This window comes from Camponotus vicinus, unplaced genomic scaffold, assembly GCF_025532165.1.
Source record: "Camponotus vicinus isolate PSW18456_S1 unplaced genomic scaffold, iyCamVici1.0 SCAF_1, whole genome shotgun sequence".
NCBI classification, from domain to species: domain Eukaryota; kingdom Metazoa; phylum Arthropoda; class Insecta; order Hymenoptera; family Formicidae; genus Camponotus; species Camponotus vicinus.
In genome coordinates this window covers 30312239-30334008 of record NW_028141945.1, presented here as the reverse complement: position 1 = coordinate 30334008, position 21770 = coordinate 30312239, and the positions used below count along the sequence as shown (strand labels likewise).

The window sequence follows — 21770 nt, the reverse complement described above, 5'->3', positions numbered from 1 at the left end:
AATCTCCAAAATATCATTGCCGCTTATAATCTCCAAAATATCATTGTCGCCATCCATTGCAATAAAAATTTAAATAAGTTGACTTGCAAGATATTTGACATGACTAAAAAAAGGCATAATTTATAGATATACGTGGACATTATCTGTGAATACTAACTTTGCATTTTAAACAAAATATGTACATAAATGTTGGACAAATTTTTGTTTCCCACGAATATAAAATATAAAATTAAACAAAACAGTTATAATGGCAATACGAGTCGAGTGTCGATGTTATAACACATTTATTTATAATACAATCAAATAAATATTGATATTAAAGCATACAAAGAGAGGATAGCGAACGTTTCGACCCTATTTTTGGGTCATCTTCAGCGCGAAAGTATATAAAATATAAAATTATGAAATGTATAGAGAACTTTGTCATAGATATATTTTCTAAATAATATTGTTATAGATTATTTCATAAATAATTGTAAAATATTTTATTTAATTTGATAATGTTATTCATATTATGTACACGTTACTGCGCATTCGCTATCTAATCGAGTTATAGAAATTATTCTTATGTTTTTATACGACAAAAGTGAAATCTGTCATAATAATAATAATAATATATGCATTTTGTAAGCTAGTTAATTATTATTTAAATAGATAACTTTTAAATAATAACATATGGAAACGATATGAAAAGCGATGACATCGCGATTCCAAGCATTCCCGAAATAAGGACTATCAGTCCTTTATCTACACCGAGAGGTATTAAAATTATTTTTCTAAATATTATATAATAAAATTTCTGCATTTTGCATTTTATATTTCTTTAGAAATTGTGTGCGAAAATAGATACGTTTGTATAAAATGTGTGCGAAAGTAGATACATTTAAAATTATCATATATGTATGTTATAAATTATAAATTGTTGAACTCTATTGAATATATATAACCTGTACTGTTTTGTCCACAATGTAATAATACTTATTTTCAAAATTCAATATCTCATAAACAATTTCTATATTGTAATAATCACATTATATCTAATTTATTTATTTATAATATAATGAAAGATTACGATAATCTTATATAATCATCTTACTCAACATTTCGTGAAATAAATATATAACACTTTTCTTTATAATTTAGAAAACTAAAAAATTTTTTAAATTATTAACTAATGTTATATATAAAATTAAAAATTTAAATCGACTTTAAAAATTTTTTAAAAATTTTGATATTCTTTAGAGTATTATTTCGATTCAATTTTACGATATCAAATGATAATTACCGAATGTTACAGATCAAATAATAACTACATCGGAAGATCGAGCATCCAACTCCAGTGATTCCAGCGATAGTTCGCCGTCCGACCTGAGAAGACGTCTTGAAGATTTGCCGTCGCCAAACGAATTCAGTCTTCTGGCCGATCGCGTGGCCGCTCTCGGTCGACGAATTGGTCGCAAACGCGAGCTCTTTCTACGTTTGCACGGAGTGGCAAATCGAATCGAGGAAAACGACGAGTGGGAGGAGAGGGAACAAAGGGCAGAACCTTGGAAAACTTCCTCGGGAGCGTCCAGATCGAAAGACGCCCGAGCTCGAAGAAGGGCGCGAGTTCGCCTGGAAAGTTCACCCCGCAGCGACGATAAAGAGATGGTGATTTCGCAAGCTGGCGACCCTATCAGTCCTTCCAAAATCACCGACGATGACAAATCAAATCTCGCTGAATCTTCTGTGAATCGATCGGCGCGAGATGGCGATTGTTTGCGGCTGCCCGCGATCGAAGGACCTCGAAGACAATCCCGAACCTCCTCCTTGTCCGAACCACCTTCCACTCGTTATTCCTGTCACAATAATGGCGAATCGCGCGATATCAGGAGCGCGATATCAACCTTTCATAGTTATCGAAGCTTTACGCCTCGCGAGAGCGCGTCAAAATCGATCGATCTTCCATCGGTTTCGCCGTTTTCTCTCAATAGCATTCGACCGAAAAAGTTTGGAGGATATCGTCCATCTTCCGGCGTGGTTTTGAAAAATCTGAGCTCCGGCAGCGAATCGGAATCCGTCAATGAAGCGAATCGCGGACTCTCATCTTCCCGAAAAATCGACAATTCGATCGTGACGTTGGAATTATCCTCGCCAGAGTCCAAGGTCGCTGCTATTAAGGAACCCCTCAAAAAGATGCCGATCATGTCCGCGAGGAATGATATTACCGGGTCGATACTTCCAAATCTTTTGCCCTCGTCACGATCGCTCGGCGACGATAATCTCGATCGCCGGATCTCTCAAGATACTTTGCGAAGTTGCGTCATTGGACAAGTAAATCGTGATGATTATATGACGAAAACATGTAACGAGCTAGAAAGGATAACTCATAATGTTGTGTTTAACGAACGAGCAAAATGCGATGAAATTGTAACGAAAACTTGCAACGAAATTGAGCCAAAATATAAAGATACGCACGACGAAAGAAAAGAGATGCCACAAAATATATTGACTTTCTCCGCGAGAAGTTTTCCGTCAGAGTCAGCGGAACTTGTAACGAACATTTGCAACGAACGGATTCACGATGATCCTATAATGAAGACCTATAACGAATTTAAACAGATCGAGTCAGACTTGGAGGATAAACGTAATCAGAAAGAAGAAACGGAAAGTTATCGATGTATCACGTCGAAAATACATCGCGATGACATTAAAGATCAATTTATCTTCGATTGTCCGATGAATCGGTCAAAGTTTGAAATAAACTCTTCAGGAAACGTTGACAGAGATGTTCTCGATACTTCAGGATTGAATCGATTAACGAATCTCTATACACAGGAAGTCGTCGAGACACCACACTTAACCGAAAGGATTCAAAGTGACACTTTAGAAGAGGCTTTATCATCTCGAGCTTCAGGAGCATTCGAGAGCGAAGGTCACAGTCGGTCATCTTGTACGGGAAGAATATATTTGCAAAAAGAAGCGCTCTCGAGTAGAGGATCCCCAAATAATGACGTCGATACCTCGGATAATTGCGACCAAGAAATCATAACGAAAGTTCCCGCACTCGCGTTAAACTCGCAAGATATTTCGTACTCGACGTCAGCAGGCAGTCGAGAATATTCCGCTACGCGACCTCTCGATCCCCACGCGTTGATCAGAGCTTTATCCGACGTATCTTTAAAGAGAAAAAGACAGGAGAATGTTCCAAGAACACGCGAGGATTTTTATCCTCGGCACGCTAAGGATACGATCGATGCATTGACCAGGGCTTCGGATTTTCCCGCGAAAGGTGAAACGTGGCGCGTACCGAGATCCTCGTCGCCTAGAAAATCGCTATCGCGCGTCCCTTCCAGGATACCCATCAGAATTTACAATAATAAGATTACATCGGCCACTAGTGTCGATAAACTTTCAGAATATTATAAATATCCAGAGAATTTAAGCAGGAATTATGAAGAAGCAAAATTTATCGATGACAATGGTCGGAGCGAGGTAAACGAAAGTGTCGTCGGTCGACGATCAATCATGGATCCGTCGTACTGTCAAGTTCGCGAACAGGATTCTTCGCTGAAATCAAGAAACGAAGATATCGAGATTAAATCAGGCACATTTGCATCATATGAAGCAATGGAATATGAAGCCAACAATCATGAGTTTGTAATGTCCTCGAATCCTCAAAGCACTCCGTTTGGCGATTATGTTTACGATAGAACGCGTTTCCCCGAGACTAGATCCGGCGGAAAAATTTACTCGCCTGTGCTCTTTAACAAAGCGGCTTACTCCGGTGATCGCGATTACGCAAAAATCGATGATGATGTGCGATCCAGATCAGATCGCAGCGTGTCTCGAAAGAGCGCTGATACCGTGGACGTCACAAGCGCCACTGAATCGCCATTTAAGTTTAAAAACAAGAGGAATGAATCGTCTCGAGTTGAATCGTTCAGGAATGTAGAGGAGAATGTCACTTGGAGAACGGAGGACGACTGCGCGTCTATTAACGATGAAGAAAATCCTGAAGATGTGAAAGATAAAGATTACTATAACGCGTACGACGAAAAGTCAAAGGAATTATACTTGCAGACGAAAGAGCATTTCAAATTAGCGATGGAGAGAACGTGCGATCCATCCTCCCCGTTTACAATTCAACATTTTAAGTTGAATCCATCATCAGAAATCGAGAAAAGCGCTAGAAAGCAACAAGCTGGTGATGATCTTGAATTAACTGGCGATCAGTTGAACTGCGATTCGAATCTGGAATTCACGAAAGTCGCGCAATCTGAGAATTTGACGTTTCAGATACGAAAGAAGCAGGAGCTGTCTAGGATGTCTTTGTCGGCATTTAACTTGAACTGCGAGTTGAAGAGGAACAAGAAGAGCCAAGAACGTTTCCCCTTTACGATTTCCGAAGCATCGGCAGCGCTTTCAATCAAACATCAAGATACGAGTGATCATCCGTTGCCCGATAAAAATCTTGACTGTACGGAAGAAATGAATGATCAGTTGAAGGAGAAGACCGTGGAGTCATTGCATCAGTTGCAAATGCATCCCAGTATAACGAGACTGGCTACTTCGGGTTTGGAAGATACTATGGAGGATATCCTATGCTGCGTCGCGCAGGAACAGAAGGAGGCTGAATCGTCCTCGAAATCCCGATTGAAGGCGTTCGTGCGAATATTCTCTTCGAAACTGAGAAAAGCCTCAAAGCAATCAAATGATAATAAAACTTTGGAACCGGCCAAGGTCATTTACGAAAATCGCGCTTGTCAAGTGGATTCCAAAGCGAACAGCTGTTCAGGTGATTCATTAACGGAGGAAGCTCATAGAAACTTTGATAAATCTTGGAGCAATCGTAGGATTGATTGTCGTGTTGCGAGGTCTTCGTCCACCCTTGTCCCTTCCGGAAATGTCCTGAAAAAAACAGAGAACCTTCAAGCTATCACTCAGAAGCATCCTTACAGGCGATACGATCGGGATAATGTATGGATTCAAGATATTAAGGATCCTTCTTCCGACACTAAGAAAGACAGTGACATATCGCAAAAAGAAGATGAAACAGACAACTTGAAGGAAAATTCTTCGAAAGATCCATATTCGATTTTTCTCGCAAAGAACTTTCAATCCGATAAATTATCGGAGTCAAATACTGATCATAGTTATTTTCCGAAACAGCAATACGATGTATTGATTTCCGATTACGTAGCACCATCAGATGAGCAAAGTAAACAGAGTATCGACCAAAAGATTCCCTCAATTGTCATACCTGAAGATACAGAAGACCCGACCGGTTGTCTCTGCTGGAGACTTTGTCGTATAATCGCACCATCCAAGTATCGCTCGTCAATAAGGGAGAAAGTTCCGTCTTCGAAAACGAAGAGATCCGGTTTCCTGCTGTGGAAAAGAAAGAAATGAATTTTTGCAATTTTGTAGAAATAATCAGGTATCGACAACTGATATTTCTACTCAAGTGTGTATTCTCCAGTTCTAGTGCTTTTGAGAAAGACACCAGATGGCAACGATACTCGTGACTTCATTGTCGACTGAGATGAAGTATCAGCTATCGATATTTGAAAATATTCATATTCGACAATCTCGCTACGATTTTCACATGCAGTAATATTTAATATTTTTTTAATTTTGTGTACATATAGCATTAGTTGGAATTAAAATGTAATAGATTTTATAATGCAAATTTATGTATAACTAGAATTTTACGTATAATTTTCTCGAAATAGTTAACAAAAGTATTATTTCAACTTTGAAATTCACTCATTACATGTGCGACTGATAAAAAATAAAAATAGTTAATCAATATTCCAAATGAATAAACAGCGCACAAGAAATGTATAAAAATCTAAAAATATTTAGGATATAAAATATTGATGAGGATTGATAATCGGAGAGCTTCGGTGACACATAATCGAAGCGTATCATCGATTCATGTGTTTTCTTTATTTATTCGTCGTTCGTACATATTTCACTTGTTCTCAATAATATTGTTGCTGCACGCTTACTTCTGTACGTCATATTCATACACGAAGAGTAAGTCTTTGCCAAAGATGCGCAGTTATCGCAGTTTATCGCCTTAATAAAACGTTTCTTCGCTACGCATTAACTTATTATTATTATCGTTATCATTATAGAAAAAATAAGTCTTTAAATAATCACATAAGAGTCGTTCGAGAGCCTTTCGTGAGAGGAAGAGGAATCGAGGAGTGGGGGGAAAGGGAAAGGATAAAGGACCTGGACACGTGACATTCATGCATGCGCGTATGTACACGTGCATGAACACATATACATTGCGCGTGTGTATGCGTGCGTGAGTATATATGGAATATACAACGCATGTACGACGAAGGAACGCAGAGGAATGAGACACGGATCTGGGAGACGGGAAAGGGAGAATAGAAGGAGGCTGTCGCTTGAGAAGTAACGCTGTGTTGGCCCTATACGGTATTTGCTTTATCAGCTCCCTCGAAACAACGATGCCGCGTGCGCTAAGCCTAGAAAAAGATCTATCTACCGAGAAGACCAGTCGTTTTCGCGTTTTAGAACTACACACGAGGAACGCGATTATTCCGCTATCGAGGAGGGCTTTAATCGATCCGACCAAGGATAGGGGGGAAGGGGAAGGGCGGTTTGACGGCCGCCGCCGTGTAAGAGCGTAAAGTAAGAAAATCGACGCTAAAGGCAATGCGTTTCCGCGATCCACCTCGAGCGCTGCCATCCATCTTTTCTTCTTTTCCTCTCCATCTGTCTTTCTTTCTCTTTTCTTCTTCTTTCAGCCATTACCGAGAAAGGAAGAGAAGCTTCGCCCGCCAGCACACGCTTCGCATACAATCGCGCACCTCCACGTACACGTGTGACCGCATGCGTGCTACGTACATTGACACGATACGCATGCGTGTCCGGCATCAATCATACATCGTAACGCTCTCTCGCCTTTTCGCCTTCTCCGCATCTAGCTTTTTTAGCAAGTAACTTGTATAGTACGATTCGATACTCATTCAAGTGCGTCAATTAAATGAACTTTGATTCATTTTAGATAAAAATAAATAAGTTTGCAAAAGCACAAGAGCTTTTCCCACGTTTACATTGAAATTTCAATATGAAAACATTTTCTATCACATAATCTTTATTGAGAAACGAAAAAAATGCAATCTGAAAAAAAAAAAATTGCTCTATTCCTCTAAAACGATGGAATAGAAAGGCCATAGTATTTTCGATAAAAAAAAAAAATGTGATGGGAAAGATTGCAAGAATAACCTGTGACGCGATACGTACGCTTGCATACTGACATTTTTTTCGCAGACATTCGAGAGTTGCGCGAATTATCTTTATCACGTCTGATAAAGCATAAGGAGGAACGCGATGCGTTCAAGCGACTTATATGCGGAGCGATTATATTTATAACCGATTATCCTAATCGCGTTTCAAAGGTCGCTGTTTGTCGAGACGCGATAACGAACGCAGACGAATTACGCTTTCAACGAGATTGTACGATTTGGCAACGATGAGCAATCATTAATATATGCGATAAGCGGACGAATCTTCGTCTTTCGATCTCGAGGCGCTCGAGGCGCGATACGGCGATCTCTTGTTCTTTCCGCTTGGTTGTTCGCTTCGCGCGAGATTCGCAAGGAACGTTCGCTCAGTTCTCTTTCGTTCGCTCCACATCCATATCATCGTCATCATCGTCGAGGCTCGCACTGCCAGGACGGGGCTTCTTGTCGGAGAAACGACGTCACAATGGGGGCGGAATGGAGAACTCTCTCCGCACGTAGAACAGAATGTAAGGCTTACATTTAGCGACAGCATCGGTAGTCGCCGGACGTACGGAGCTGTCGTTAAAATGGAACCACTGACCGTCATGCACAGCAAAGGCAGTGTAATGTCCAGTACCGGCACTGTAACACAAGTTTTAATAAAATATAAAATTCTCCGCGTCACATTTTTATCAAACTTTCTTTTCCCTTAAAACTATGGAAATTTTTATGAAACATGTATCTAAAGATTAAAATATCTATAATATAATATATAATTGCGTGATGTAATGATTGGTGAAATAGCGCAATGTAAACTTAAATATACACTTTAAGAATTTCTCGATTTTCTTAAAAATTAAAAATGCGCTTACAAATATCAATGCAACTAGCAATTATTGAGAAACGCTGGAGATATTATTTCCAAGTATAGATTATAAACGTAACGAACAATACTGTATTATCTTATCAAATATCGGTAATCGGACAATAGTTTCTACTGAGGAAAATTCCCATACACATATGTTCTCCTCGTAAAATAATTTATTTTAATTAAGAGCATGTATTTAAGGGAGAGCATACCCAGAACCATGGTGCACGATAACGGCAGCCAAGTCGTAGAGATGACTATTCTGAGCGCCCAATCTCGTCCCGGTCATGCCGCGCACAGTGAACGCAGACATATCGAGAGACTCCATCGGGAAATCCACCTGCGTGTCCACCTTCGAGCGATAGGAATTGCACCACCTAAATCTTTTAATGTGAAGGCACAACACCTGGAAAGAGCGAGCATAAATAACATGAGCATCGATCACTGCGTCCTATGTTCGGATGTGTATTTCTCTATTCGATCAAAGTTCGCTTTTGAGGTCACACTTGTTCGTGCAAACTATATCGACCGAGACACGCATGTCTACGAATGCATTGCCGTGCAGTAAAATTAGAACAACATCAAAAAATCGATACATCAGAGAAAATGGTAGAAGAATATAAGGTATAAAAATATAAAATACATAAATTGGATATAAAAAAATTTTAGCTCAGATAAATACATAATTTATAAATCTTGATTCTAAATTAAAATTTCTAAAAAGAAAATTTTAAATGACATTTTTTCATGAAATTCTATTCTTACTGAATGGCACAACAATTCTCCCTCAAAAACACGAGAGTGATACTCACGTTAGGCAGCCTGTGTATCCAGAACCTCTTGGTAGACCTTTGCTTGCCCATGCAATTGTCGCAGAAGTAGAGCTCGCTGTCGGCCAACTCTTCCACCTTGAAGAATTTTGTCAAACTGTAAGTCAGACTGCATACTTCCTCCTGCTCCTTCGTCCTACTCCTCTGTAGCCTGTCCGGTATGTCCAGCGAAAGGTCCTGGAAGGGCTCGTGCGTCTTCGAGTCCGTACGACAGTTCATACAGTGAACCTGCGCGAGGAAACGCGATCCATAATTCGTCCGCGCTTCTCCCAAGAAGAAAACGAAGAAGAACGTGACTTTGACAAGCGACATCGGTTTCTCGAGAGCGCAGAAATTCCCTCCTGCCAAATAGGCTGCAAGGACGGCACGTTTCGCGCGCAATCGAGGCTCTCTGTCTAGGGTCGAGCTGAGTCAACTTACCACGCTGAGAAGAGTGCCTCCAAACACAGCAGTGACGATGCTTTGTTTGCCGCGCAATCCTAAAGGCTCGTGTCCCAGCCTCGGCAGCAGCTGCAACAGTTCGGTATGGAGTCGGTCGAGCATGTAGGTGAGAAATTCGTGGGCGTCCTGCTGTTGGTAGCCCCGAAATCTCGGCACGACCTTCCAAATGGCCAGAAACAGGCACTCGGGCGATATGGCCTGGCCATTGGAGCCACCCAGGCTCAATCCGAGCAGCACTTTTCGGAGTTCCTCGGCAAGTAAGGCGTCGCTCATGGACATCTCCTTGGCACGACCCGGCGTCACGATTCGACCGCGATGCGTAGGCGGTCCCGTGGACTCGTCGAACGCGATGCCCTCGAGACACGGCATCTGCGTGAGGTACTCGCAGAAGTGGCTAATGTTGTTGAAGGACTGCAGCACCACGTTCATGAAACAGGTGTTACCGAGATTTCTCAGCCCGACGACCTTCTTCTCTTTGGTACTCTTGGAGCTACGGCGTTTGGCTGGCCGATTGTCCGCACTGCTGGCGTCCAGCGAGTGTAGCCTCTTGCGCGCCGTCCTGGGCCGCAGGTTTCTCACGACCACTTCCGCCTTCCACAGGGCGTCCGGATCGTTGTCGTGATCGCCGCCGTTGTCGCGCGTCCTCGAGGACGGCGGTGTCGCGGGTGGCGACGTGCTCCAGCTCTCGTCATTTTCTTTATGCTCGTCTTTGCGGAAGGTGACGCGACGTATCTTCTCGATCTGCCCGCTCGTGGTGTCGTTCACCACGTACTCGTCGCAGGTGTAACTGCAAGAAACGAGATACAATGTAGCATTTTCGATAAGAATCGATATAATATCGGCGAGCTCTCTCAATAATACACGATGTACAAAATTAAAAAAAAAACATCATGTACGCTTCAATAACAATGAATAAATTTATTCGTTGACATGATATGAAAGCACGATGATACATTGATGTAAGACATATTTTCGCGTGTCTCGTTTCGAGAATTTAGCTCGCCGAAATTATACCGACTTATACACAAAGTATACGAGGGAGAGGAAGGGGGAAGGGATGTACGCGCAGACAGTAGCACACGCGGGGGCGGTGAAAGCGAAGGGGGAGGAGGGGGGCGCACTCACCAGAATACTGCCAGGCTCTCACAGTCTATGCACACGCAGTGTTGAGTATTAGTCTCGTAGTGTTGCAACGCATGGCCCGCCACATATCGGCCGCAATGCACGGTCCCGCAGTGCAGACAGAGCCAGGGACTCTTCTCGGTGCCGCACACTGTGCACGATAATAACACGAAACGTTAATGACAATAGTAACGGAATAAGCTCGACGAACTGTGTTATTAGCAATAAAAGTATCGACAAGTATCGCGTTTGAGAAAGAAACTTATCAAGCTTTAATTAAAAAAAGTTTCAAGATGTATATAAATATAGTATACAAATATAATTTTAACTATAAATATAGTAATGAATATAATATATAAATATAATTAAAAATATAATAAAAATATATAAATATAATTTAAAAAATATAGTAATAAATATAGTATATAAATATAATTAAAAAAATATAGTAATAAATATAGTATATAAATATAATTTTAATGCAAAAGAGAGAAAAGAGTATATATATTATATATGTTGAGATGATATATATGTATATTCTTATTCATTCGTTACTAGCCAAATAAATTCACATTTTGTTCATACATCTAAAAAAAGTACATTTGTTTCTTTCACATACTTTTTCCTGGATGATAAAAGGACGTGGCTTTTAAAAAGATTATTGATAAGAATATAAATGGAAATATATATACAGACTCGGTTAATTTACAATAATTTATTCATTCGATATTAATATGTTTATGTGCACTGGCAACGAGATTCCACGCAAGATTAAAAAAAACATGCAGAAAAGATATTAATATCAATCATGGTCATATGGCGATTCTTGTCATCAGTCACATCAATTTGTATTCATATCGCACATCTTTAACATTAAATACAGCTATATTATATTTTTATTCCTTCATACAATCCGATTCTTTACAGAATCTATCGCAATAGCCAGATTTAATATTAAATGGGCTATGCAATAATGATGCATATGCGGATGATATCGACTTCCAATGCACGATATATTTTTTCTCGGAGTGATTTTCGACAATCTGGCACGAACCAATCGACAACCATCCAGTCGCAGGGTATAATATATCTGGCGGTTGCGAAATTACGAGTCGGCCCCGCCGCGTTTCGGCTCGTCTCAGCTTACGTAATTCTCGAGAGAGCGCGTAAAAGAGGGGTGCGGTGGCGAGTGGGGGTTCGACACACCCCCTTCGCAGTCGATCGATCGCGAAATGTCTCGGAATTCCATCGGGCTTCGGATTCCCGGCGATTCTTTTTTTCTTTTCTTTTTTTCGACCACTCGAAATCCTCTCACAGAAAACATGGTGTTAATCAAGGCGCCAAAAGCGACAGGGGACGAGAAACTTTGAATTATTGAATTTTACACAAGCTTGATGAAAGAGATTCGAGTGCAAGAATTGGAAATAAATAATTTCGCACTAAAGATACATTTATCCGTCCCTTTCGATAAACATTCCGTAAGAAAAGAATTTGTATTAGAGTTGAATAAAAAACGCATTAACGATATAATTATCACATGCACAATAAAATGATTAATGAGAGGAATACATCCATAGCTGCATGGCTTGAATCAACTGACTTGGGAAAGGGTAAATCCGTCATCGTTTTACATATGCAAAGCAGACGGATTCACGAATTCGCGTCGAAAACTATATAATAGGCACGTGATATCTCTCTCTCTCTCTCTTCCCCTCTTCACTCTCTCTCTCTCCTATTCTTCTCAAGGCGACCGATTATCCAGCATTCGCGAACAACGGCGTAATCTTATACGGCATGGAGACCGAGAGAAGGGGGACATTTCTAGAATGAAGGTTAAAAAGCGCGAACACGTGAAAAGTGAAACGGCCAAAAGTCCGTGCACGGAAATCCGATCTCGTCGAAGATCGTTCCTATCTGAGGCGTCGTGTTCGTTTTCGGTGTGCCGATGTAAGGAAGCCTTAAAACACACCTAGTGCTCTATCGGCATGTTTTAATCAGTGACTCGTTGCCATGAGAATCTCCTCGGCAAAAAGTAGGAAAGAATGTCTGAGAGTTTTTAGTTCACGTAAATTTTTCTTAAAGATTGGTAGAAAAAGATGTCTTTTTTTCATCGTTATATATTTATTTGTCAATAGAAAAACATAATAAAAACGATAAATAGCGTCTTTATAAAACGACAGTTTTATAATTTTCGATAAATTAGTAAACTTATAAAATTTTCATTATTCAAACATTCATTTTTAAAATATGCTATTACAAAAATGTATAATAATTTAAAATTATTCTCTTAGAATTATATCAAAAACAAAAAGCGGATTCTTATAAGTTAATAGTGCATTGATGAAGCTGTTTAATATGACAAACTTACATTAATGCAGTAGATTATATAGCTAACATAGATGCAAACATTTCTATCAAATCTTTAATATTCATTGTGCAACATTAATGATGTAATCCAACATATATTGATATATGTTAATTTTAAATTTACTTTATATCTAAACTGTCTTTATTATATTATCTTGCAAATTATAAAGATAAGATATATAATATAGATAAGAGAGAGAGAAAGAAAGAAAGAGAGAGGAGTAAATAAAATGTAAATAAAATAAAAATAAAATAAAAATGCAGTTCGCTGAGTAAAATCAATTAATCGAACAATATATGAACTAATAAATATCGAAATATATAATATCAAAATTTAACATTACATGTGGGAACAAACTAGGAAAAAAAGTTTGTTTAGCACTATTAACGGTGTTTACTGAAACTATTTTAAGATACATGAAATATACTGACGCGAGTTGGATACAACTTTGAATATTTAATTCTCTCTCGCAAGATAATGCATATGCGTCACAAGGAATCGGTCGAAAAATGCATAAATTTTCACAGCCAATCGTATACATGACGTTCGTACAACGGCATTCGTTCATTCATTCAATGTCCGCCTGCTCAATGAAACGGTTTAGTAGATTCTCGAGTACGCGGATGTTCCTCGTGGATCGTCAGAATAACAGTTATTACGATGATAATGTTTGTCGCAATATAACGACATCGAATACAAGAGGGAAGTGATTAAATAAAGTCTTATTACTTATTTAGCTTTAAATGGACATTATTTCTTCACATTATTTTCGAAAGTTGCGAACAAATATATTTAAAATATTATATATTAAAAAGAATATAATAAAAGTGCATGTGATGTATTTTCTTGAAGTATTTTTTAAAAAATTGATAAATTCGATAAAAAATCTTTCTTTAAAGAAAAATTCAATCTGAGATATATTGTATGCATACGTAAAAACATTCTATTGAACGATCGAAGCTAAATGAAAATTTTTCATTCCTCTTATATGTATATTTTCAAAAACTTTAATTTGTTAAATTTAAAATTTATATTAAATCAGTTTCTAAACTTTTTTTTCAATAATATAACAAAAAATTTTTCGCGATAAACTTGAGAATCACTGAATCATTTATAACTTTATGAATATATACGAGGAAAGGTAAGATCTCTGTAAGGAAAGAGCCGAAGATGGAAATATGATATACGCCAAGGAGAGACGACATACATATGTGTCGCAAACACATATTCTGCGTCTTTTTTTGTTCTCAAATCACCGATGACGATCTTCAAGAGAGACGCTGATTAAGCTTCAAGACTTATGTATTTTCAGGAATGTTACATCAGCGCGCGGAATTAAAGGAACGAGCATCGGCGATGATGAACCAGGAAAACGAGAATTGTAGGAGAATATGTTTTAATAGTCGCGAAATACCGTTAAAGTATGAGCAGGAGGAAGTATTCATGCGTGCTCGAAGGAACGAGTATATCAAGCAAGTTTTTTCCTGGTCTTGTTTCTTCGACTCGCTCGATTCTGCCTACATCAACGATGTCATCACCGCTGTCACCCGAAATCGATGATATTATCTCGATCAGAAAAGCAGTGGTGTCGCGAGTGGTGACTAAGAGAGTGATGGAGAAAACTGCTGATGGTGGCACGATAATTTAGTGTCAGGTATCGATACCTCATTTTATATTTATTGTCAAAAATTGCCTATTCAAATTCTAGTTGTTTCTGTAAATGTTTAAAGAGGCAATTAAGTAAAATTTTCAAGAATTTTATGAAGTAATTTTACGAAGAGGCAATTATATAATGCTAGTATGCAGTTAATATCCTTATGACTGAATTATTTTTCCTTATTTTTATTTTAAGATAATTTTAAGTGAAATGATATAAATCTTTAAATATTAAATATTCCCTTATATATATCAAATGCATAAATTATTACAAATTATCGTGATTGAAATAGACATCTCTCTCTGAAGATTTTATAGCTGCGTGAGAGAGAATACAAGTCACAATTTCATTCATATGTATACAAAATCTTATCGCATGTTTCTTTCTACGTCATGCAAAAATGTTATCTCGAAAGACCTATTAACAATATTTTTTAACACACCCACGCGTACCATCCGATAGGATAGAAGGCTTATCAACGCCTCGCCAATATATCCGCCATAAAAAAGACAAGCTGTCAATGTCAAAGAGGTGTTCGATATCAGGAGCAAAGTATCCGCGATAGGAGAACGGTATCGAAGTAATAAGCGTCCCCGCTCTCTCGCAACGAGCTATCGGATTAGCAACGGCGCGATTATCGATTTTGCAATGCCGTGTAGTCGAAGGCATGCAGCCAGCACTAGCAACAGCAGCCGGCGCAGCAACAGCAGCGGAGCGCAGGAAAAGCGGCGGCGGAAGAGGGGCGGCGGCGCGGACGCGAGGGTCCTTTTATAGTGCGTAAGGGGCGATACTTTTCTCTCCCTCTCTCCATCTCTATCTCTTTCTCTCACTCGCGCTCAGCCGGCGCGGGGAACGCACACCTCCGCGACGCGATTTCGCCGAGGTATTTAAATCGATCCGCCGCCGGATACGTCGCGATTCGCCGAGCATGAACCGCTCTCTCGTCCGGCTTCTCGCGACGCTAATCAACGCTAATCGTGACGCGATGTCCTCGTTGACGTGTCATCTCGAGATATGATGAGGAAATTTCTCAAAAGCTCTCGATGTTTTTGTTCATCGAAATTCATAATCTAATGTTACAACGAATATTGTCGATAAATGTTCGCTATTAAGCGATATTAATGAAATGGAATTTATATAATTGGAAATAAAGGTAAATATTACAACATCGTCAAAAAATACAAATCACGATTCGATATCGAACGTATTGTAGGGATAAATAGAAATCACACATCAGAGATGGAAATCTTAAATATTACGCGAATCATTTTTACAATAAAATTGTGAGAATAGAAAAAATAATACATTTCCGATAATTATTAATAAAAATTAAAATTTGTATCATTATTCTTTGAATAATTTCACAGATGTATGTGTAACTCCAACGAATTTGCAAATCCATGCATTAAAGGTGAAATAAAAAGGACTTGGTTTTGGAATCAATACTTTTTTTTATATCTGCGTGTCGATGGCCATCCTTGGCAGATGGCCATGGCAACAGATCGCCGAAAGCATTACAGATCCAGCGACTATCGCCGATAGCATCGTGTTGAGTAATCAAATGTCCGCGAAGAGGAAAGTACGCGTTCGTGCGTCCATCCATCCATCCATCCATCCATCCATCCGTCCATCCATCCATTCGTCGGGATACTGACTCATTGCCAGTGACGTATCCATCTCCTCTATTATTTGTACTATATGTATGTGTTATTTATTGTGTCTAACTTTAGATATTAAATATCTAAAGTTTTGATAAATCTCCACAATATACTAGTTCCTCGTACCAGGATTTAAAATATCAACAACGAACAGCTATTCTTTATTCATCTGATAAACATAATAATAGACGAGCATCTTCCTTCCTTCAAAGTTAGTGAAGTAGGAAAATATCGGTGAATAAGAGAACGTGAGACTATTTTTGATGCATGTAACCGGACATTTGGGCGTTCATTTCTCCTCTCTCGCTTTCTCTCTATTTTTCCATTAACTAATAGATAAACTGTTCCCATTTAAGATAAAACTTGATTGGTATTTGTACGCATCGTCGATTTATCATGGTTACATTAATCGAAGTTGCAGCATTTTTTGTTGAACAATGATAAAATAATCACATATTAGTTCTTTAATTTTTGTCTATTTCAATATAATATTGTTCCTTTTAATATGATAATTTACGAAAGAAAGAGGAATAATCGCATTTGCAATTTATATATACGCATCTACGAATACGAATAAATCGAAAGACTGTTTTTTATATCGTTCGAGAAATATCGAAGCTCACGTCAACGGAAATATACCGATAGATTTTTAATACAACGTTTAATCCTTACTGTTTCACATTTGCATTGCGCTGCAATTTCTCTGTGTGTGCAATTCGATACTGAAAAATATTTCAAAAGCTGCTTTAAACGTAATTAAAAAGTGGTATGGTTAATTGTCAAAATACTAAAAGTTGGACGTTAACCAGAAAACTTGCTCTGATGTCATCGGACTCTGCAGAGCCGTTTCTCGATCTACGTTTCTCTTCGTTGCCCACGCCCGAAATTGATGGCAGCCTGTTTCTTTTGCGCCGACTGTTACGCTTCCTACCGATTCCCCTTCCCTGCCATTTCGCGGCGAGAAGAAAGACGATGGCACCACGACTCGTAACGAGCGACTGGCTTGAGAATCACAACCGTGGTACGAAAGCCGGTCGCGAAGGCGAATTAAATAGCTAGTTATGTGTTACTTGTCCATTTCTGGTCCTATTTCCGTTAAAAAAATTGTAATAATCGATTCAAAATCGATTGCGTGTAATAAATGAGAAAGATTCAATCGAATCTGATTACGTTTGCCCTAAACTGATTATCTTAATACAGAGAAAGTATATGACCATATAAATTTTTTTATGATTATATTTTGTATTTTTTTTGTTGTCGAGAAATAAACTAATATTTTTATTATTTCTTTATTTGAGCTTTAATTAATCAGAGATACAATTATCATTTTTTCTGATTTAAAAAATAAGCAAATAATTCGTCATTAGCAACTGTAATCAATCAAATTTCTTGTCTGCGTCTAATTAGACGGGAGATCTGAGGTAGAAAAAAATGGAAAAAAAAGAAAGAGAGGGAAAAAGAATATTTCACCGTCACTCTAAGAGCAGACATCGCAAACGATGCCAGGTATCGACTTACATAAGATATCGACGATATCACGAAAGCAAGAGGCGCGAATCATCGAACGGAATTAGCTTACTCGGATGGAGTCGTTGGCGTACTTTGCTTTCGATCGCGCCGATCTATGGGGGTTTCAGGACAAAGAGGGGAGTAGGCGCAGGGGATAGGAGGTAGGAGAGCGGGCGGTAAATGCGTAAGGGACGAAAAAACACGTACGTTTCGGATAAATATAGTCCCGAGGTCGCGTAAAGAGAAAGGAAGGAGCTCCGCCGCGAGAGAGAAGCGCGGAGAGGATTGCACCAGGATTCGGGGAATAACGAGCCCTCCTCTCTCTCTCTCTTTCTCTCTCTTTTTCTCTCTCGTCGGTCGTGGCCATCACCGTGGATTTCACGGCCTCCGAGGGCGGCTCGCTCTTCTCGAACGATCGCCGTCGTCCGTCTGCTCTCCTTTCTCCCCCACCCCTCTTCCAGTCTCTGTCGAGTCGTGCATTGTCTCGTAAACGTCGTCACTTTAACGCGGACTCGCGCGGTCAGCGATAACACTTATCCGCTGCTCCGAGTTCTGTAATCTAGAAAAGACTGACTGCCTGCGACGATAACGCGGGTTATTGTGTTTTCGGCTCGACTGAATCTCGGATGAATCATTTTTTCGCAATGTCGTCTAGTGCTAATGACAGTTTGACGAGTCCCTGTTTTTCCGCTAAAGAATGCTTGAAAAAATCCACTAGAGAGATAGACAGAGGGGGTCGATTGAAACTCTATTAATTTTAACCAATGTTTATGGCAACGGACCCCGTGTCTCTATAGTATCCCCCCTGTAATAACCGTTGCCCGTGTATCTTTAAATCGATAACTCGCAGCGAGCACGACCAATGTCACTGTCTGACTCGAAGGACGAGAATCCTATATCCGTTACCGGCGGCCCCTTCTTTCTCCAGACCACAAAATCGACATTGATGTTTCGATCGGTCGAAACTCTTTCTACGAGGTCCCCATTTTATGATATTTTCGTATTTTCGATCTTCTCGGCGACGCGAAATTCAGACGAGGAACCGTCGCGGGAGGAAGAAGAGAGGCAAGAATCGTCTCGAAGAAGATTGACGACGGCGGAGCGTCAGTTCGCCGGCGAATTCTAATGATGTATTTTAGGGCCAGCTGATTAGTGCCGTCTGGTATTGATTTTCCAATGACGGCCGCGCGTCGCATACTGAGAACTCCCAGCAGGACAACGACGACGATGCACACGCGCACACCACCATCACCATCACTACCGTCACCACCACCACCATCACCGCTGCCACCTCTACCACCGCCAACCACGCCGCCGTCGCGCTCTCGCGCGCGGAACGAATCATGGGACCGCGAACACGCTGTACGAGACAGGCGCACACACACATGCACACATACACATGCACACACACATATATATATATGTATACCAACGTACACCTACAAGATGACGTTATATCACTTGCACACTCGCTCGCATCTCACGCGTGCACATCGCTCGGAAAGAGAGCGAGGGAGAAAGAGAGCGTACGCGTGACAGTGTGCGTGTGAACGCACACACGCGCGTAGTCGCGCGATGAGTTCGATCCGCGATACCGTCGGTCGTTCGTTGCTTCGTGCGTCAGACGGAGAATAGCGGACGATAGCGGCGTCGAGAAAATATGCATGCGACCTGTCTGCGCTTTTCCCGAGGGAAACAGCGGCGAGATTCGCACCGTCTCGTCTCGACTACGACGGCTCAAGGCCGCGAGAGGAACGGCCGGGGCCTGGGTCACGAGAGAGAGAGAAGAGAAGAGGAGAGAGAGAGAGAGAGAGAGAGAGAGAGAGAGAGAGAGAAAGAGAGAGAGAGATGGAACGTAGGCGAGGAGCGTAGCACGAGAGACGGCGTGCGAGAGAAAGGGACAGGGAGAGGGAGAGACAGAGCTGCGGGCGTGTACGTGTGTGAGCGTTCCGTGTAATCGCGAAAGGAAGAGAGGAGAGTAAAGCGGAGCAAGAGACAGAGCCGAGCGAAAGAAAAGAGGAGAGGAGAGGAGAGGAGAGGCCTGGGTTCCGAGAGACGAGCCGGCTCCCTCTACCTATCTATCTACCTATCTATCCATCCGTCTCTTTCTCCATCGCGCTAACGTTTTTTTTCTTCTCCCCATCTCGCTCGAGCTGGCTTAGAATCGGTAAAAGGCTCTCTTTCTCTCTCGGGGCTTTGTACGAGTGCCTACCTGCGCAGACGAACGGCAAATCCTTCGCGGCACAGCTCGATCCCTCGACATTGTCATCACCAAATTGCACGCCTTGAGCGAGGTGCGGGCACTCCATGTTTCCTCCAGGCACGTTTTTCCACGAGGCCCTCGTGGCCGCCTCGTCGTTTTCGTCGTCGTCGTCGTATAAGTGTTCACGAGGCGGTTCGTCTTTCTCTTTTTCCACGGGGCGCTGGACAAAGATCGGTCAGGCGGGGAAGGGCAGAGGGAGGGGGATGGGGGAGAGGAGATAGAGGAGGGAGGTGGGGTATAAGGTAGGTAGATAGGTAGACGATTCGGGTAAAGGGTGAGAGGGATCGGAGCAGAGCCGACGGGGTAGAGCCAGGGAAAGGGAGACAGATACGTAGAGGAGGCGGGGTACACACTACGGTGCCCCGTGATATCCGTCACATAGCGCGGTGGTAGCGAGGACACTGTTACGTCGCCTTTAATGAAAAGAAAAAAAGAAATAAAAACGGGCGAAACACAAACCGGAGGAGAGAGAGATAGCGCGCGAGCGTCGTTCCCGTTGCGCGGTTTACGACGTACTGATGAGAGGCGCGACGTAAGAGAGAGAGCGAGCGAGCCAACGGGCCGACGAATAAACACGAAGGGAACGGCGGTGCGGCCGACTGGGCCCGACTGCCGACCGAGCGCGACCGAGCTGCGTCGAGCTCGGTTCTGCGGTGGCCGGCCCACCTCCAAAGGCAGAGACCACTAATAGTCGACTGACTCTCGCTGGTCGTGTTCGAGCCCTCGTCCCTGTCCCCCGAGCCGCCGTTCGCTATCCTCCTCTCTCTCCCTCTCACGTCGCGCCCTTTCTTCCGCTATCACCCTCTCTCTTGCTCCGACGAGGTTGCGCTAGGTCGCTCCTAGCCTTGGAGCGCGCTAGGTCGCGCGCAGCCTCGCGACCATCAGGGCCGACCCTCGTCGAGGACGCGAGGTATCGGGTTTGCGCAGAGCGACGCTCCACGTCGCGAATTTATCGAGCGAATTTACATTGGCAGGACGCCGCTGATTCGCGTGAAATCACCGCGCATGGAATATGACGAAAGGCGTCCAGTTTTATCCGCAGCGCGCAAATCACGCGACTGACACTTTTCGTTGGACGGAGATACATGCATTCGACGCGCGATAAATCTTTAGAGAGAAAGCGGTCTCTCTCTCGATATCGGATCGCCTCGCGCATCGTATCCCTTCTTTCCGCTCGTAGGGAGGGTGGCATTGTCGGATAATCGGATCCTCGAGAGAGAGAAAGACGCACGCTCGGGTACCGAGAAACACTCGAGCTGCACCTGGTTGATGCGGTGCGTCAGGGATGTAGCTCTTCTATGTCTTTCCTCGGTACGTCATCGCGCTCGACGTTGTAAGAAACATCGCGAGCCGGCAGGACCAGTTCTCTGAAACGGCAACGTAATCCTCTGGCGACGATACCAAAGGCTAGGATGATTGCAAAGCATTAAGCCGGAGCTGCAAAATGGCAAAAAGAACGAAACACGATCTCGATAAATTGACGCGATGCAACCAACGATGGTTCTGATGATCGCGCACATGTGCGACAAATGATACGTCTGTGTGTGACGCGAATCTATCAAATGTAGTTATGTATGCCGATGATTACGCCTCGCATAGCGATCGAAAGATTAAGGACAATTAGTTTTTATCGGAAACGTAATGCTTTGGTTTAACGATTGTCGCAAGTTTCCAGCGCGATTAAAATGGCGGACTGAGCGCACGCGCATCGCTGGCTCAGCTGTTCCTTTTCTTTTACACGCATTTGTAAATCGTATCATTTTCAACTTTCTTTTCAATATTTGGCATCGAAATTACAGATAAATTGAAA

General features: G+C 41.5%; 2 protein-coding genes across 4 annotated transcripts; one reads left to right on the top strand and one right to left on the bottom strand.

Moving 5' to 3' along the window:
- The first annotated feature begins 592 nt into the window (after positions 1-592).
- On the top strand, positions 593-6533 carry LOC145977243 (uncharacterized). The gene is made up of 2 exons (XM_083109098.1): positions 593-759; positions 1298-6533. Exons 1-2 carry the CDS (start codon positions 687-689, stop codon positions 5389-5391), a joined length of 4167 nt encoding a protein of 1388 aa, XP_082965224.1. The 5' UTR covers positions 593-686; the 3' UTR covers positions 5392-6533.
- On the bottom strand, positions 5912-21645 carry LOC145977495 (ubiquitin carboxyl-terminal hydrolase 3). 3 transcript variants are annotated; one of them, XM_083109686.1, is made up of 7 exons: positions 16995-17423; positions 16861-16910; positions 10509-10656; positions 9363-10170; positions 8925-9170; positions 8325-8518; positions 5912-7886 (listed from the first exon to the last, which is right to left on the bottom strand). In XM_083109686.1, coding segments are annotated over exons 2-7 (1560 nt in total). In that variant the 5' UTR covers positions 16862-16910; positions 16995-17423; the 3' UTR covers positions 5912-7723. The 3 variants fall into 3 exon arrangements, with proteins under 3 accessions (XP_082965812.1, XP_082965735.1, XP_082965796.1); XM_083109609.1 differs by lacking the exons at positions 16861-16910; positions 16995-17423 and adding an exon at positions 19910-21645; XM_083109670.1 differs by lacking the exons at positions 16861-16910; positions 16995-17423 and adding an exon at positions 17707-19894.
- Positions 21646-21770: the final 125 nt, after the last annotated feature.

Bases quoted from the DNA above. Each gene is read 5' to 3' on its own strand.
- LOC145977243 (XM_083109098.1), top strand. From the start codon at position 687: ATGAAAAGCGATGACATCGCGATTCCAAGCATTCCCGAAATAAGGACT. The intron at 760-1,297 runs GTATTAAAATTA...CGAATGTTACAG, and splicing joins TCCTTTATCTACACCGAGAG to ATCAAATAATAACTACATCG.
- LOC145977495 (XM_083109609.1), bottom strand. From the start codon at position 20,006: ATGGAGTGCCCGCACCTCGCTCAAGGCGTGCAATTTGGTGATGACAAT. The intron at 10,171-10,508 runs GTGAGTGCGCCC...CGTTTCTTGCAG, and splicing joins GAGAGCCTGGCAGTATTCTG to TTACACCTGCGACGAGTACG. The intron at 7,887-8,324 runs GTATGCTCTCCC...CTTGTGTTACAG, and splicing joins ATCGTGCACCATGGTTCTGG to TGCCGGTACTGGACATTACA.